This window comes from Cetorhinus maximus, chromosome 2 (genome assembly GCF_964194155.1).
Source record: "Cetorhinus maximus chromosome 2, sCetMax3.hap1.1, whole genome shotgun sequence".
In the NCBI taxonomy this organism is placed as follows: domain Eukaryota; kingdom Metazoa; phylum Chordata; class Chondrichthyes; order Lamniformes; family Cetorhinidae; genus Cetorhinus; species Cetorhinus maximus.
This window is the reverse complement of record NC_135880.1, coordinates 93,488,134-93,502,440: the sequence shown is the minus strand read 5'-3', so window position 1 is coordinate 93,502,440 and position 14,307 is coordinate 93,488,134. Positions and strand designations below refer to the sequence as shown.

General features: G+C 42.8%; 1 protein-coding gene across 2 annotated transcripts in view; it reads left to right on the top strand.

The window, feature by feature from the left end:
- The window catches only part of LOC144695973 (aldehyde dehydrogenase 1A1-like), a 116,057-nt gene that overhangs the window by 20,128 nt on the left and 81,622 nt on the right, over positions 1–14,307 (top strand). The window contains exons 2-3 of one of the 2 annotated variants that reach the window (XM_078567112.1): positions 12,891–12,997; positions 13,787–13,891. In XM_078567112.1, the coding sequence (XP_078423238.1) occupies positions 12,891–12,997; positions 13,787–13,891 (212 nt within the window). Of the gene's footprint in view, positions 1–12,829; positions 12,998–13,786; positions 13,892–14,307 lie in introns of both variants that reach the window. The other variant, XM_078567120.1, reaches the window with a different exon arrangement.

The window sequence follows — 14,307 nt, the reverse complement described above, 5'->3', positions numbered from 1 at the left end:
TGGGCAATTTTCCACATAGCCGGGCAGATGCCAGTGTTGTAGCTGAGTGTGTAGCTGAGTGTGTAGCTGTAGCTAAGATTGTGACTATATTTGCAATGAAAAAACACAGCAAACAGCTATGTACATTGTACATATGTGAGAGAACATAACCTCGGTAAAGGGCAACTAATAATTTTATTCCATTGTGGTTTGTGTAACAAAATGGAACTATCTAAGAAATTGCAAGCTAGGTAGGAATATGAAATTTGAACATGTGCCCTAATGTATATTATAGTGACTCACATTAGTCTGGATCTTTTGACTGCTGTAATTAGACTACTTCGATCAATATGTTTTATGATTCAATTATCTTCATCAGCCCCAATACCTAACATGGACAAATAAATCTCTCTGCTAATTACTTCATCTACTAGAATTATCTTATATCTTTGTAGCACTTTTCTTCCATCTGTGAAAAAAGTAAAGCATCAGAACATCAAACTTTGTTTCAGATATAGAGTATCAAATAAACTTATTGAGCAAATAATAAATGTCCTGTTGCCTTGCACATGGGGAGTCAAGTTCAAAATGTCATCTTCAGGTGAAATGAGGTTAGAGAGTGGACCCGGCAATGTAGATATAATTCAGTCCTTTTATAAAGTCATATATTCTACACTTATTTTCATATATTACTTTGATTTTCTATTACTTATAGTTAAATCATTTAGGTTACGGCATTTTGAGAAGCAGGAAAGCAGAGTTGGTTGGAGCTTAAAAGTTTCTCTGTGCTACAGTCTGAGGAGCTGGGATGTGCAAAACTAAGGTGCTACAGTGCCACTACAGGCAAGAAGGTGCAATGACAGCATGATATGTTTACAGAAGCAATTTTGATTATAAATGTAGCCATAAGAATCCATAATAGAACAAGTTGACAGTACTGAATGGATAATAGATCTACTCAGCCTTTAAAAGCATGCTGACATAATCCCTACATGAGTGATGTTATGGCTGCAAGTATATTCCACCAAGTTTGCCAAAGTTTATACTTACCATGGATTTCCAGCATCCGCAGTATTTTGCCTTTATTTACATTTACCCCTGTGCTCTTTCAACAGGTGCAGGTAATATGGCATTATTACAGAAGGCCAGCATGGAAGAGCTAGACACACCCACACAACCACTGTCACTGATACATCATACTTCACACAGTCCTGAAAGCACAGGCACCTCATTATTTCAGCAAGAGTGCATTTCATCTGTTGATAGAAACACAACATAAGGTCATTGGAGATCCAGTCTTCAAAAAGGACAGGAAAGGATTTGTTGCCACTCCTTTGTTAGTTTGTTTGTATGGTACATACTGAAATATGTTATGAGTGCTGGAAGATCATTCGGCTCCATGGAACAGTTTGGGTGCATATTTAGGTGTCATGCAAGAGTGCATTATCAGGATATCCAATAATATAGGCCAACCAATTAGAGCTTACAAAACACATATTCTTTGAGATATAAGGGAACATACAAGATAGAAATAGGAGTAGGCATTCAATCCCTCAAGCCTGTTCTGCTTTTCAGTTTAACCATGGCTGTTCTATACTTTCATTTAGCTGCCTTTGCTTCATATCCCTTGATACGCTGATGTAAAAGCAATCTATCAATCTGAACCTTGAAAATCTCACTGGCCTCAGCATATACAACTTGGATTTACACTGCACTTTGTGAGAAAAGCTACTTCCTCTGTATTGTGGAATCATACATCACAAAAGGAGGTCATTCAGATAACGTGCCTGTGGAAGAGCTTTCCAAATTGACCCACCCTCCTATTCTTTCCCCATAGCCTTGCAAGTATGTGTCCAATTTCCTTTTGATAGTTATTATTGAATCTGCTCCACTACTCTTTCAGGCAGCGTATTCCAGATCATAACAAATCACTGTATTAACAACAACTTGTATTCATAGAGTACCTTTAATGTAATAAAGTGTCCCAGGGAGATTCACAGAGGCATTATGAACAAAATATGATGTCGAGCCATATTAGGGCAGATGACTAAAAGCTTGGTCAAAGAGGTAGGTCCTAAGGATTGTCTTAAAGGAGAGAAGTTGGGTACAGAGGCAGAGAGGTTTAGGAGGGAATTCAAGAGTTTGGTTGTGGAGCAATTAAGATCAAGTAGTGTAGGTGAATGGCATTTGGTGCAAGTTAGGACATGGGCAGCAGAGTTTTGGATGACCTTGATATTACAGAGGGTAGAAAGTGGGAGACCAGCCAAGAGTGCTTTAGACTTGTCAAATCTGCAGGTAGCAGAGGCATGGATGAGGATTTGAGCAGCAGAAGAGCTGAGGCAGGGACAGAGACAGGTGATATTTTCAGATTATCAAGTGACAAAATGTGTTCACCTGTACAACCACTCGTGATTAGAATTTCTTAACTTTTCTAGGCCGACCACTTCTAGGTGTTGCCCTGAAATCTGCTGGAGACATCCTGTGCAATGGTTGACCCTGGTGCCTCTCATGGCTTTGGTGTGAGTCCCCTGGGGTTCTGAGGCCTTGTGGGACCTGGCTTGCTTTGGCTGTCCTCCTGTGGGCCAGCTGCTCCCTCTGCAGTGACAGAGGACGAGGTTGAGGGGCTCACAGGCAAAGGAAGGAGAGAGAGGACAGCCTCTGGCATCCCTGAGTGGATGGTTCAGGGGTGTCCAGCTGCCACTCCTCCTCCTTTCGGGTGCCCGAGGGCCCTGGCCTGACTCCTTGAGGGGGAGGAGCACCAGGAGGGACATCGAGGTGCCCAATTTCCCTCTTGCATTGCCACTACAGGAACTGACCCATGGCTACCGCGATGGAGTGCAGGTCTGTGCGCATCTCTGCATTTTGCTGGACCAGGGTCTCCATGGCGTCTGCCATCCTTCCCATGGAGACTTCCATACACGCACATGTGGGCAACACTTCATCAAAGAGCAGGCGGGCGCTCTCCTCTGACTCACGTGCCACTCTGTTGTGGGCTTCCACCAGCTCTGCATGATGTTCCCACGCCTTCTGCTGACTCTCCACAATGAGTTGGAAGGCTGAATCCAGAGGCTCATCATCTGACTTGAACCTCAGATATGCCTCTACCCCAGCAGTCCTCTGGGCGCCATGGAGCTCAGCTGAATCTGCCTTCTACTGCTGCGGACACATGCCTAGTGCGGTGACCACCAGATTGTGAATGCGAGTCTGCTCTAGATCTAAGTCCCATCGAGGTGTGTGTCTCTGCGCTGGTGGGGGGTGTGGGTGAGTGCTGTGATGGGTCTTCCAGGCTGCTTATTTCCAGCTCTTCAATGGAGGAGGAGTCCTCTTGGCTGGAGGTGAGGACGTGAATGGGGCTGAGGGACTGGCTGGCAGATGGTGTCGGTCACTTGACAGAGCTCCCTGTGAACCAAAGTAGGTATAATTAGTGCATGGTAGCAGAGTCAATAGCAGGAGCGAGCGCACTCACAGATGCGTTGAGAGAGGGATGATGTGGTGCAGGATTCTCATGTGGTTGTTCGCCACCGACCTCACCATCGTCACAGGCACGGTCAACATCCTAACCAGTCAGTGCAATGGCATGTTCCTCAAAGTGAGTGAGGGGCGGAATGTGAGCCACTCCATCACCCAGTCTGGATCCTCTCCCTGCTGTTGTCAGCCAGCTTCTTCTGCATGAAAACAGAAAGAGAGAGTATGAACAGGACACATGGCACTGCATGGGATGTCTGTGTGGTGAGTGGAGCCATGGACAGGATGAGGACATGAGCTGAAGAGGATATGATCCTGATAGAGATGCGAGGGTGTGTGTGTGAGAGTTAGTGGTGTTGTCCCTTGAGGTGTGAGATCCCTATGAATGTGTGATGCGTTTGTAAGTGTGTGAGTTGAGAGCGAGGAGGTGGTTGGTTGACTTACCCTGGTGGAACAGATGAGACCATTCATCCTCTCCCTGTACTGGATGACTGTCCTCTTTTGCAGGGTGTGGCGCAGACCACAGCTGCCACCGTCTCCCATGCTGCATTGGTGGCCTTGTTTAATGGCCTTTGCCCAGAGCGGGTGTAGAGGACATCGTGGCTGGCCTCCACTGCATCCAGTAGGCGCTTCATGGGGGCATCGTTAAACCTGGTGACTGCGCGTTTCCTCCCTTTGGCAGCCATCCGTACCCTTGAAGAGTGCTTGCTCTTTGCAGGGGCAGCCTTTAAATGGCACCCAGTTTACTGAAGGCCTGAGGTGATGTGGGGGCAGGCAAATCTGAGGATGCCCTGCCAACAACTCGGCATGTTTCCCAGAAATGCAAAATTCATGAGGCGGGAATGGGACATTGCGGCGTGAAAACCCGTTCTTGCAGCCAGCGGGTAAAATATCCTCTTTCTCACCCGTTACCACACTTAGTGCAATCTTGGGCTGATTCTGCCCACTGTTTGATGTCACTGAGGTGCAACATGTGTATGAGAAATAGCAGGGGGCCAAAGGTAGATTCTTAGGTTAATGGTGCAAAAAGAGAAAGAGAAGCCTTGATGATGATTTTCTGACTATGATTTGATAGATAAGAATGGAACCAGGCGAGTGCGGTCCCATCCAGATGGAGGACAGTATAGAGGTGTTGGAGGACATTGAAGTGATCAACCATGCCAAAGGCTGCAGACTGGTCAAGAAGGATGAAGAGGGATATTTTGCCTTGACACAGTCACATAGGATTCATTTGTGACTTTGAGAATAGCCACTTCGGTACTGTGGAAGGGGCGGAAACCTGATTGGAGGGATTCAAACATGGAGTTACAGGAAAGATGAGTACAAATTTGGAAGCCAACAATGTTCAAGTCTTTGGGGATGAAAGGGAGGCTGAAGGTGGTTTGGTGGTTTGCAAGCTATCACAGGATATCACAGCAATGTAAGCTATCACAGGAGTGAGAAAGGAAAGGGAAGTTACTGCTCTTCATCTTACTCCTGGTACTTTTGCCAATTATTTTAAATCTGTGCCCTCTGGAAACAGTTCGGCCATTATGTTACTAGAAACAGTTTCTGCTTCTCTACTCGATTAAAACCCTTCATGACTTTGAGCACCTCTATTATATCTGTTCTTAAGCCTTCTTTGGTTTCAGGAGAACAATGCCAGCTTCCTCACTTTTGAACTCTATGCCTTGTTTATAAAGCCAGGGATCTCACTGATACCAAAACTGCACATGCTGGAAGCAGCATTGAAGGCTATGCTGCTGGAAACTCTCATCGTGCCTTACAGATTCAACCACACTTGATGCTCTCCTGGACAGCTTCTTTGCCTATAAACTTTAACTCATCCATAACTGCTGTCTGTATCGTATCCCACACTTGAACCTTTCTGCTTTGCTTGCATTGAATTTTAAAGTAGAGTGAGTTTTGTGAGTATCTACCCTATTAAATCTTATTATCATTTTAAAGCCCTTGAAGGGAATACAAACCTATTGATATGGTGCACATTCTAACCTCAGTCTCTGGGGGCAAAGCTGTATTGGGTTTAAACTTAGAGCTGTTCTTTTGTTAACATATGTGGTAATGAAAGAAAGTTTTCACTGCTATTAATGATGACCAATTCTTAAATCCCTGTCATTAAGTATTTAGTTCCAACATGCAGAGAAGGATCTGGGATGCAATATTTTTTTGAAATGAGTAGGGACCTGGCATGATAATTAGAACATTATTTTAAATAATGAGGATCACTGAGGATATCCCAAAACTACATTTTGCAATGCAGGCATATTCATAAAAAACTACTCACAACTTGAATTTTCATCACAGAACAAATTCCACACTTTGAATAAACTTACTCATTTTTAATTGTCTCACTTTGTGGGGATTTTGTTTCAGACTTCAGAAAGGTTTTATTGAATGGATTGCAATAATGTGCTTCAATTCTTATCCATTAATCTTTCCTAATAGGCTGTTTATTGAACCTTTTCCAACTTGTCTGGGGCACAAGGCAGCAATGCTCAATTTTTGCTTTTCCTTTAACTAAAACTTAGTAGATAAAACATGTTTCCTTAAATCCAGAGAATACCAAATGTGATGAAGTATTGAATGGATTTATATGTAGGCAATAATGACTGGAGAGCCTAGAATTAGGAGTCATCATCTCAGGATAAGGGATTGACCACTTAGGATTGAGATAATGAGAAATGTCTTCACTCAGAAGGTTGTGAGTGGGATGGTACAGCTGAAGATAAGCCATGATCTTACTGAATGGTAGAGCAGACTTGAGAGGCTATATGTCCTACTTCTGCTCCTATTTTTTATGTTCCACCAGAGCCACTCAGCTCCTGACCTCATTACAGCCTTGGTTCAAACATGGACAAAAGACCTGAACTCCTGAGGTGAGGCAAGAGTCACTGCCCTTGAAATCAAGGCAGCATTTGGCAGAGTGTGGCATCAAGGAGCCCTAGCAAAAATGACATCAATGGGAATCAGGGCGAACACCCTCCACTGGTTGGAGTCATACCTAGCACAAAGGAAGATGGTTGTGGTTGTTGGAGATCAGTCATCTCAGCTCCAGGACATCACTGCAGGAGTTCCTCAGGGTAGTGTCCTAGGCCCAACCATCTTCAGCTGCTTGATCAATGACCTTCCTTCCATCATAAGGTCGGAGGTAGGGATGTTCGCTGATGATTGCACAATGTTCAGCACCATTTGTGACTCCTTAGATATTGAAACAGTCCATGTCCAAAGGCAGCAAGACCTGAACAATATCCAGGCTTGGGTTGACAAGTGGCAAGTAACATTTGCGCCACACAGGTGGCAGGCAATGGCCATCTCCAACAAGAGAGAATAGAACCATCGTCCCTTGATGTTCAATGGCATTACCATCACTGAATACCCCGCTACGACATCCTGGGGGTTACATTAATCAGAAACTGAACTGGGCTAGCCATATAAATACTGTGGCTACAAGAATAGATCAGAGGCTAGGAATCCTGCGACGAGTAACTCACCTCCTGACTCCCCAAAGCCTGTCCACCGTCTACAAGGCACAAGTCAGGAGTGTGATGGAATACTCCCCACTTGCCTCGATGAGTGCAGCTCCCACAACACTCAAGAAGCTTGACACCATCCAGGACAAAGCAGCCCACTTGATTGGCACAATATACACAAATATTCACTCCCTGCACCACCGATGCACAGTAGCAGCAGTGTGTACCATTTACAAGATGCACTGCAGGAATTCACCAAGGCTCCTTCGACAGCACATTCCAAACCCATGACAACTACCATCTAGAAGGACAAGGGCAGCAGGTAGATGGGAGCACCACCAACTGGAAGTCCGTGTCCAAGTCACTCACCATCCTGACTTGGAAATATATTGCCATTCCTTTACTGTCGCTGGGTCAAAACCCTGGGACTCCCTTAATACTATCTCCATAAAGGACTCACAGAGGGCTAGCATGATGGTCCTTGCATTCTTGCTGAGGTGGGGAGAGCTCCAGAATTCAGATTGAGGGCTACGCCAAAAACCAGTTCACAATTTTCAAATCCCAGTAAAAATCAGCAATATAGGTGCCAGTAATACTAGAATTCCATTTTAAGGTATACAAGACCAGTTCGGACAAGTTTTAGTGGTACCCCTCATTTCCAAATTTTACTGCTTTTTTTCTTTTCGGGTGGACATCATGGTCCCTGAGCCCCCATCTAACAGGTTGGTGGGGAGCCTGCCTATGGGAAGAGTAGCTGCCCTGCTGTCATTTAAAAGTAAGTTAGCCATTATAGGCTGGAGGCAGATTTGCCCCCCTCAGGAACAGGAATTCTGCCTCAGGGAGCTGCTTGTCATTGGGTGGCAGGCAGCTCTGTATTCCAAGTTGTGCCAGGGTGGAGCAGTGACCACTGTTGGGACTAAATGTAGTCCCCAGTGGAGGTCTTCACTACAGCCAGACACTAAGGTAAATGGGAGAGAATTTTGCTGGAGTTAAGGTGACAAGGCTCAGCAAGATGGATGGGGGGGGTGCTGTGTTTGAGAGACCAGGGGGAAGAGTAAAGGGGAAAGTGTAACCTTGGGGAGTGAGGGCTGCCTCTGATGAGTAAAATAAAGAACATCCTTCTCCCTTGGCCAAAACTAGCCCATGCAGCTAAAGCTGCTGGGCTACTTGCTTGAAGTGGACCTCCCCCTGCAGGGGCAGGATGAAATGGGGGAGAGGGTTTGGGTGAAGGGAGTCTTAGAAATCCAAAGAGAAAAGTCAAGGTATTGGAACAGTATAGTGATGTGAGTAAAGACAAGCAGAGGTTGGCAGGGAAGTACAGAGAGTTCAACAAAAAATGTACATCAGCAAATAAGGTCATTGCAGGGAATAGAAGTAAAAATAAATGAAATTAAGCGTTCTTTATCTGAATGCATAAAGCATCTGCAATAAGGTACATGAATTGGAGGCACAAACAGAGGTAAACAATTTAGATCTTATCACCATTACAGAAACATGGCTACAAGATGATCAAGATTAAATATTCCATAAATATATTTCGGAAAGACAGGCAAAATGGCAAAGGAAGAGGGGTAGCCTTTATAGTAAAGGATGACATAAGGACATTAGTGGGAAAGGATGTGGCCTCTGAAAATCATGAAGTAGAATTAGTATGGGTGGAAACTGGGAATAGCAAGAGTCAGAAAACACTGGTGGGACTAGTTTATAGGCCCCCTAACAATCATTGGGCAGAGCATTAAACAAGAAATTATTGGAGCCTGTAACAAAGGAAATGTAATAATTGTGGAGGACTTTAATCTTCATATAGACTGGGACAATAAAATTGGCAAGAATGGTCTAGAGGGTGAGTTCATAAAATTATTTTGAGACAGTTCTTGGAACAGTATGTAGTGCAACCATTTAGGGATAAAGCTATATTAGATCTAGTATTGTGTTATGAAGCAGGGTTAATTAGTAATGTCATAGTAAAAGATCCACTGGGAAATAGTGATCATAATACCATTCAATTCCATGTTAAGCTTGGAAGTGACACATTCCAATCATAAAAATCTTAAACTTAAACAAAGCCAGTTAAATAGATATGAGGGGGAGAGCTGACTAATATTTATTGGGTAAACAGACTAAAAGGGATAGAGGTAAATGAATAGTGGGAAACATTTACAGAAACAATTCAAAATGTTCAACAAAATTACATTCTATTGAAGAACAAAAACTCAGCAAGAAGGACCCATCTGTGGTTAACTCAGGAAGTTAAGGATAACATTAAATTAAAAGGAGAAGCTTAAAGTGTTGCAAAAAATCCGTAGTAAATCTGAGGTTCGGGAATGTTTTAGAAACCAGCTAAGGGCCACCAAAGAGTTGATAAAAAGGGAAAAAAATAGAATGTGAGAGTAAACTAGCCATGAATATAAAAACAGATTGTAGGAGTTTTTATAAGTATCTAAAAAAGAGAGTAGCTAAAGTAAACATTGGTCCCTTAGAAGTGGAGACAGGGGAAATGATTATGGGGAATGAGGAAACAGCAGAAGCATTGAACAAATATTTTGTTTCTGTCTTCACAGTAGAAGACACAAGTTCCATACCAGAAATAGATGATAACCTAGGGGATAAAAAGAGTGAGGAAATTAGGGAACTTAATATCAACAGCGATAAAATATTGGAGAAGCTTAAGGGACTAAAGTCCCATAAATTCCCAGGACCTGATGGCCTACACCCTAGGGTTCTGAAAGAGATCACTGCAGAGATAGTGGATGTGCTAACTATGATTTTCCAAAATTCCTAAGAATCAGGGATGGTCCCACTAGATTGGAAGTTGGCAAATGTTACACCTCTTTTCAATAAAAGAGGGAGAGAGAAAACTGTGAACTACAAGCCAGTTAGCCTAACATCAGTTGTTGGAAAAATGCTGGAATCTATTCTTAAGGAAGTCTTAACAATGCACTTAGAAAAGTATAGTATGATTAGAGGTGGCCATATCAGGCCCAAGGCCAGGCCTGTGCCTTCCCTGCTCCCCTGTAAAATTTCATACAGGTAGGGAGTGGGTGGGTAGCCAGTGGGAAGGCCACTTGCTGGATTTTACTAGCCCCCTGCCTTCAAACCTGCCAGTGGAGGGAGCATAAAATCCAGTCCTGAGAAATTAATGGCACAAATAAAAATGCTAGGATTAGAACTCAGTCTGACACAAAACCATGACATCAAACCCTTTAAGCTAAAATAAAAAGTAGGCACAAAGGGATAATGTGAAAGTGCAAAGAATTCAAATACAAGAGAATTTGATGATCGCCAGCCACTGGGCCATTTGATGTGTCCCATTGTCATAATTTGCAAAGAAGATGAAGGGTTTACAAAGGTGTATAATAACGTAGATTGATACATTGACATGAACGCAGACAATGACATTTCGGCCTTGAAATTTGATAACTCCTGAAAACGGGCGCGGGATCATGATGTGCAATTAATCCACACCTGTTGATCCGATGCAGGTAGCACACAGACATTATGCTCCCTATTACTTTAAATGATAACAATAGTGCAATCAGCACTAAGCGCATTGTTGATTGCCTGATCACATGAGCAGGATGCAAAATTGTGAAAGGCTAGCATCAGTTAAAGCTAACCGGCACAACTTAAAGCCTGCCTGCACCTCTTAAAGAGGAGGTACATTTTGGCCAGAGCAGGTTCCGGAATTCATTCTGCAACTGATTCTGACTTTGGTAAGAGACAAGAATGGCATAACACGGCAGAGAATGGAGTCGAAGAATGCCTGACACGTTGGTGCAGAAGGAGGAGAGATATAATCTATCCACTGGGGGAGAGGAGGCCATCTAGACAAATTTTGCAAAGGTAGTGGGATCAGATAGTCATATAGTTAATGCCAGGAATCTAGCCCTGAGGACATGCATGCAGTGCTGCGAGAAGTTCATTGAACAAGGTCAGCTAACATATCTTCAGGCGCTTTATGCCACCAACTGTGTCACTGGCCAGGATTTTTCATTGGTCGGGTGGGCTTGTCGGGAACGGGCAGGGGTGGTCACAGAGCCGCCTGCCGCCCGCGATCAGCTCCGCACCGTGTGGAACGCAAGCGGTAGCGCTGAGCACTACCTGTGTGGGCGGGGGAGGAGGGAGTGCTTCAATCTCCCTGAGGGATGGAGCTGCCTTAGAGAGATTGAAGCGATTGTTAAATAAATAAATAAATACAGTAAAAAATTTAATGTGGTGTGGAATGGGATTAAATGGGGCTAGGCAAATATGGCCTGTTTCAATACAATTTGATTTTATGACCCTAGGTACAATGGGAATATGTAACTTATCCCATTATTGGCAATGATTTCATGACATAATTACAAAGTTAAGTTTGTTGTGAAGGTCATACTGAAATGTGGACTGAACTCAACATTTCAATGTTATTTAATTCTTCTGTTTAACCCACGTATAAAATAAGCATAAGCAATTAAATTTAATAAAATTCTTAATTATGTGAGAGTATCCATACAATGCATGCTCAAATTAGCTCCAGATAGATTTAAAGAAGTCCAGGAGGTCCAATAAACCTGGATATTTTTGATACCACCAGTGGTATACTTCATGCAGTGTCAAAGCAATGTAAAAGTACTTCCTTCAGGAGTCTCCCACCACTTCTTCCTGAGTCAAGTGTGAACCCGAATCCAGATTTATGCTACAGAGTTAGTTTTGCTGTGAAGGGTAAATTACATTTAAGTTGTTATGTAAATGCATCCTTGAATACATTCTGTGCATCATGACTGTATGGCAGCTGTGGTTCAATGGTTACACTCTTATCTCTGGGTCAGAAGGTTGTCAGTTCATTTGGAGTCTTGAGCACAAAACCTAGGCTGGCATCAGAGGTTCTGTCTTTCTGATGAAACGTTAAACCAAGACTTTGTCTGCCCTCTGAGGTAGGTGCAAATGATCCCATGGCACCATCTCGAAGAAGAGCAGGAAAGTTCTCCCTGGTGTCCTGGTCAATAGTTGTCCTTGAACAAACATGACTAAACAGATTGTCTGGTCACTATCACATTACTAATTATGGGAGGTATCTGTGTAGAAATATGTTTTTCGCATTACAACAGTTACTACACTTCAAAATTTTCATTGGCTCTAATGTGTTTATGGACAACCTGGGGTCATGAAAGTCACAATGTAAATACAATTGTGACAATTAAGTGTTATGGCCAAGTAACAAGACCAGTAGGAGCAGCGGCAAATTGGAAGGATTCAACAACAAGGAAAGAATGTTCAGTAGTTACATTGATTGACACAGCCAAAAACCTCATGAATGATTATCAAGTAAAAGTACCTGTTCTTGCAGTGAGCTATGGTTGGTCAAGTGTGAGAAGAACCAAAAATCTGACAATTGTGCAAATCTCATGAGTTGCTCAATTTTAGCGATTTGGCGATACTGTAAGTTCCCAATAAGGTGAGAAAAGGAATAGCATTCTGCCCCATCCCAGCTCTATGAACCACATAATCTATGTGTGTCGATCTGCTGATTTAAAGAATGGAAACTGTTCAAGTGTATCGGGGAAACTAAAGTTATGAGCTTTTCATCTACCAATTCTTAGCTCATACCTTTCAAGATTGCTTAGTTAATAGGTTTCCATGATCTTGGCTTTCTTATATACGGTATTTTGTAAATATATAACAATCACGTTATAACTTCAACTTGTTAGGAATTATTATAATGATCACAGATGGTTTTCAACCTGCCGTGACTTGGGTTATTCTATATGCTGAGGCTGAGGGGTGGGGATTTGCCCTTTGGACGTGCTATGTATTGTACCATGTTTTCAGCCAATCGGTTCTCTGAATGTTAGTAGCGTTTAATAACTCTGTTTCAACACCTTGTGGCTGACAACAAGAACAGGAGAGTACTGCAAACTTGTTTTTTTTTTGTTAAGTTATTATTTTGGAAGGAAAGGAAGCTTTGCGGTGCCTGAACTTGAACTGCGCCTATTCCAGGAACACAAGCAAACAAACACAACATGAGTGCCGAGCACGAAAGTCCTGCGCCAGGTCCCCGCAATGTGCCCGTGCCAGTTACTGAGCTGCAAATCAAACACACCAAGGTGAGTGCGTTCATTTCAATCTGTACAGTTCTGGCACTTACAACTTTCCCGACTCCAGTCCTGTGCTTTTAGTCGACCCCCTTTCTGATCTGTTATTTCGTACTGTAACATAAATTGTTTTAAATCTGAAACTTAAAACTATGCTTGGAAGTGGAATGCGAACATGCCATGACCAAAACTAAAACTAGGCTTAGAAGGTTTTGTTTGCGTCACGCTAATATATGATCGAGAAAAAAAAACTAGTAGTTATTGCCGAGGTGAAATTCAATGCAATGTTATTATTAAAGCAACCAAACGGGAACGCTTTCGCGTGCTCCCATTCAACGTTAGCCAAACCTGCTGGAGATCTGGGAGGCTGCAGCCAGCAATCTGCCGGAGCTGGAACGAGCAGCCGGCACAAAACCCTGATCCCACCGGTACAATAAACTGAAAGATGAAAGTGTTTCTTGATAACCAAGACAAAACATGTTTCCAAATAATTACGATTTTTAAAACAAAAAAAAAACCGTGTTTAGGAGCGTCTGAGGAGAAAATGAATATCAGGATTCTTGACCCATGTGCTCTATAAAGTACGTATTAACTAGATATGCAGGCCAATCTGTAAATGTTCAGAGGATTCACAGATTGGTATTTCTGCTGCCCGCTCCCCCAAACTAGGTCTGCACCCAGCTGGGAAGAGAAAGAACAGGTCAGCAAGCTGTGCAGTGGGGATTTGGGATAGCTGTTTTCCGCCGGTATTATTTTGAACCGTTGCCCATCTCTAGGTGTTTTTTTGTTGTTTTATTGTAGATCTTTATAAATAATGAGTGGCACAACTCCAGTAGCGGCAAGAAGTTCGCAACCTGTAACCCTGCCTCGGGAGAGAAGATCTGCGACGTGGAGGAAGGCGACAAAGTGGGTTTACTTAATCATTTCAACACTTTTTGGATAATTCCTAGGAATGCGCTTCGGGTTTTTTTTTTAAACTATTAAGTTTTTGTCAATTGCCTCTCAGCTTTCACACCTATTAGGACAACAACTGAAATGAGATTATATTTGAATCCATGCTTGGATTTAAACACTGCTGCTTTGTCTGCCCTAAATGCCTATTATAGTATTCAGAGCTCATTGATATTTGGCATATTTGACTTTTACATCAAGGATGAATGATGAAACCATATGCTAAACACTTTTAATTAATTGTAGATAAGTATCTACAGCTAGTTTCAAAGAGAGATTGCATTCTTGATGGTTGGGCTTGAGTAATAAGGTACACATTAACCCAGAAGTTAAAATTATGTTAAACCAAGACAGTCTTTATTTAGCACCTT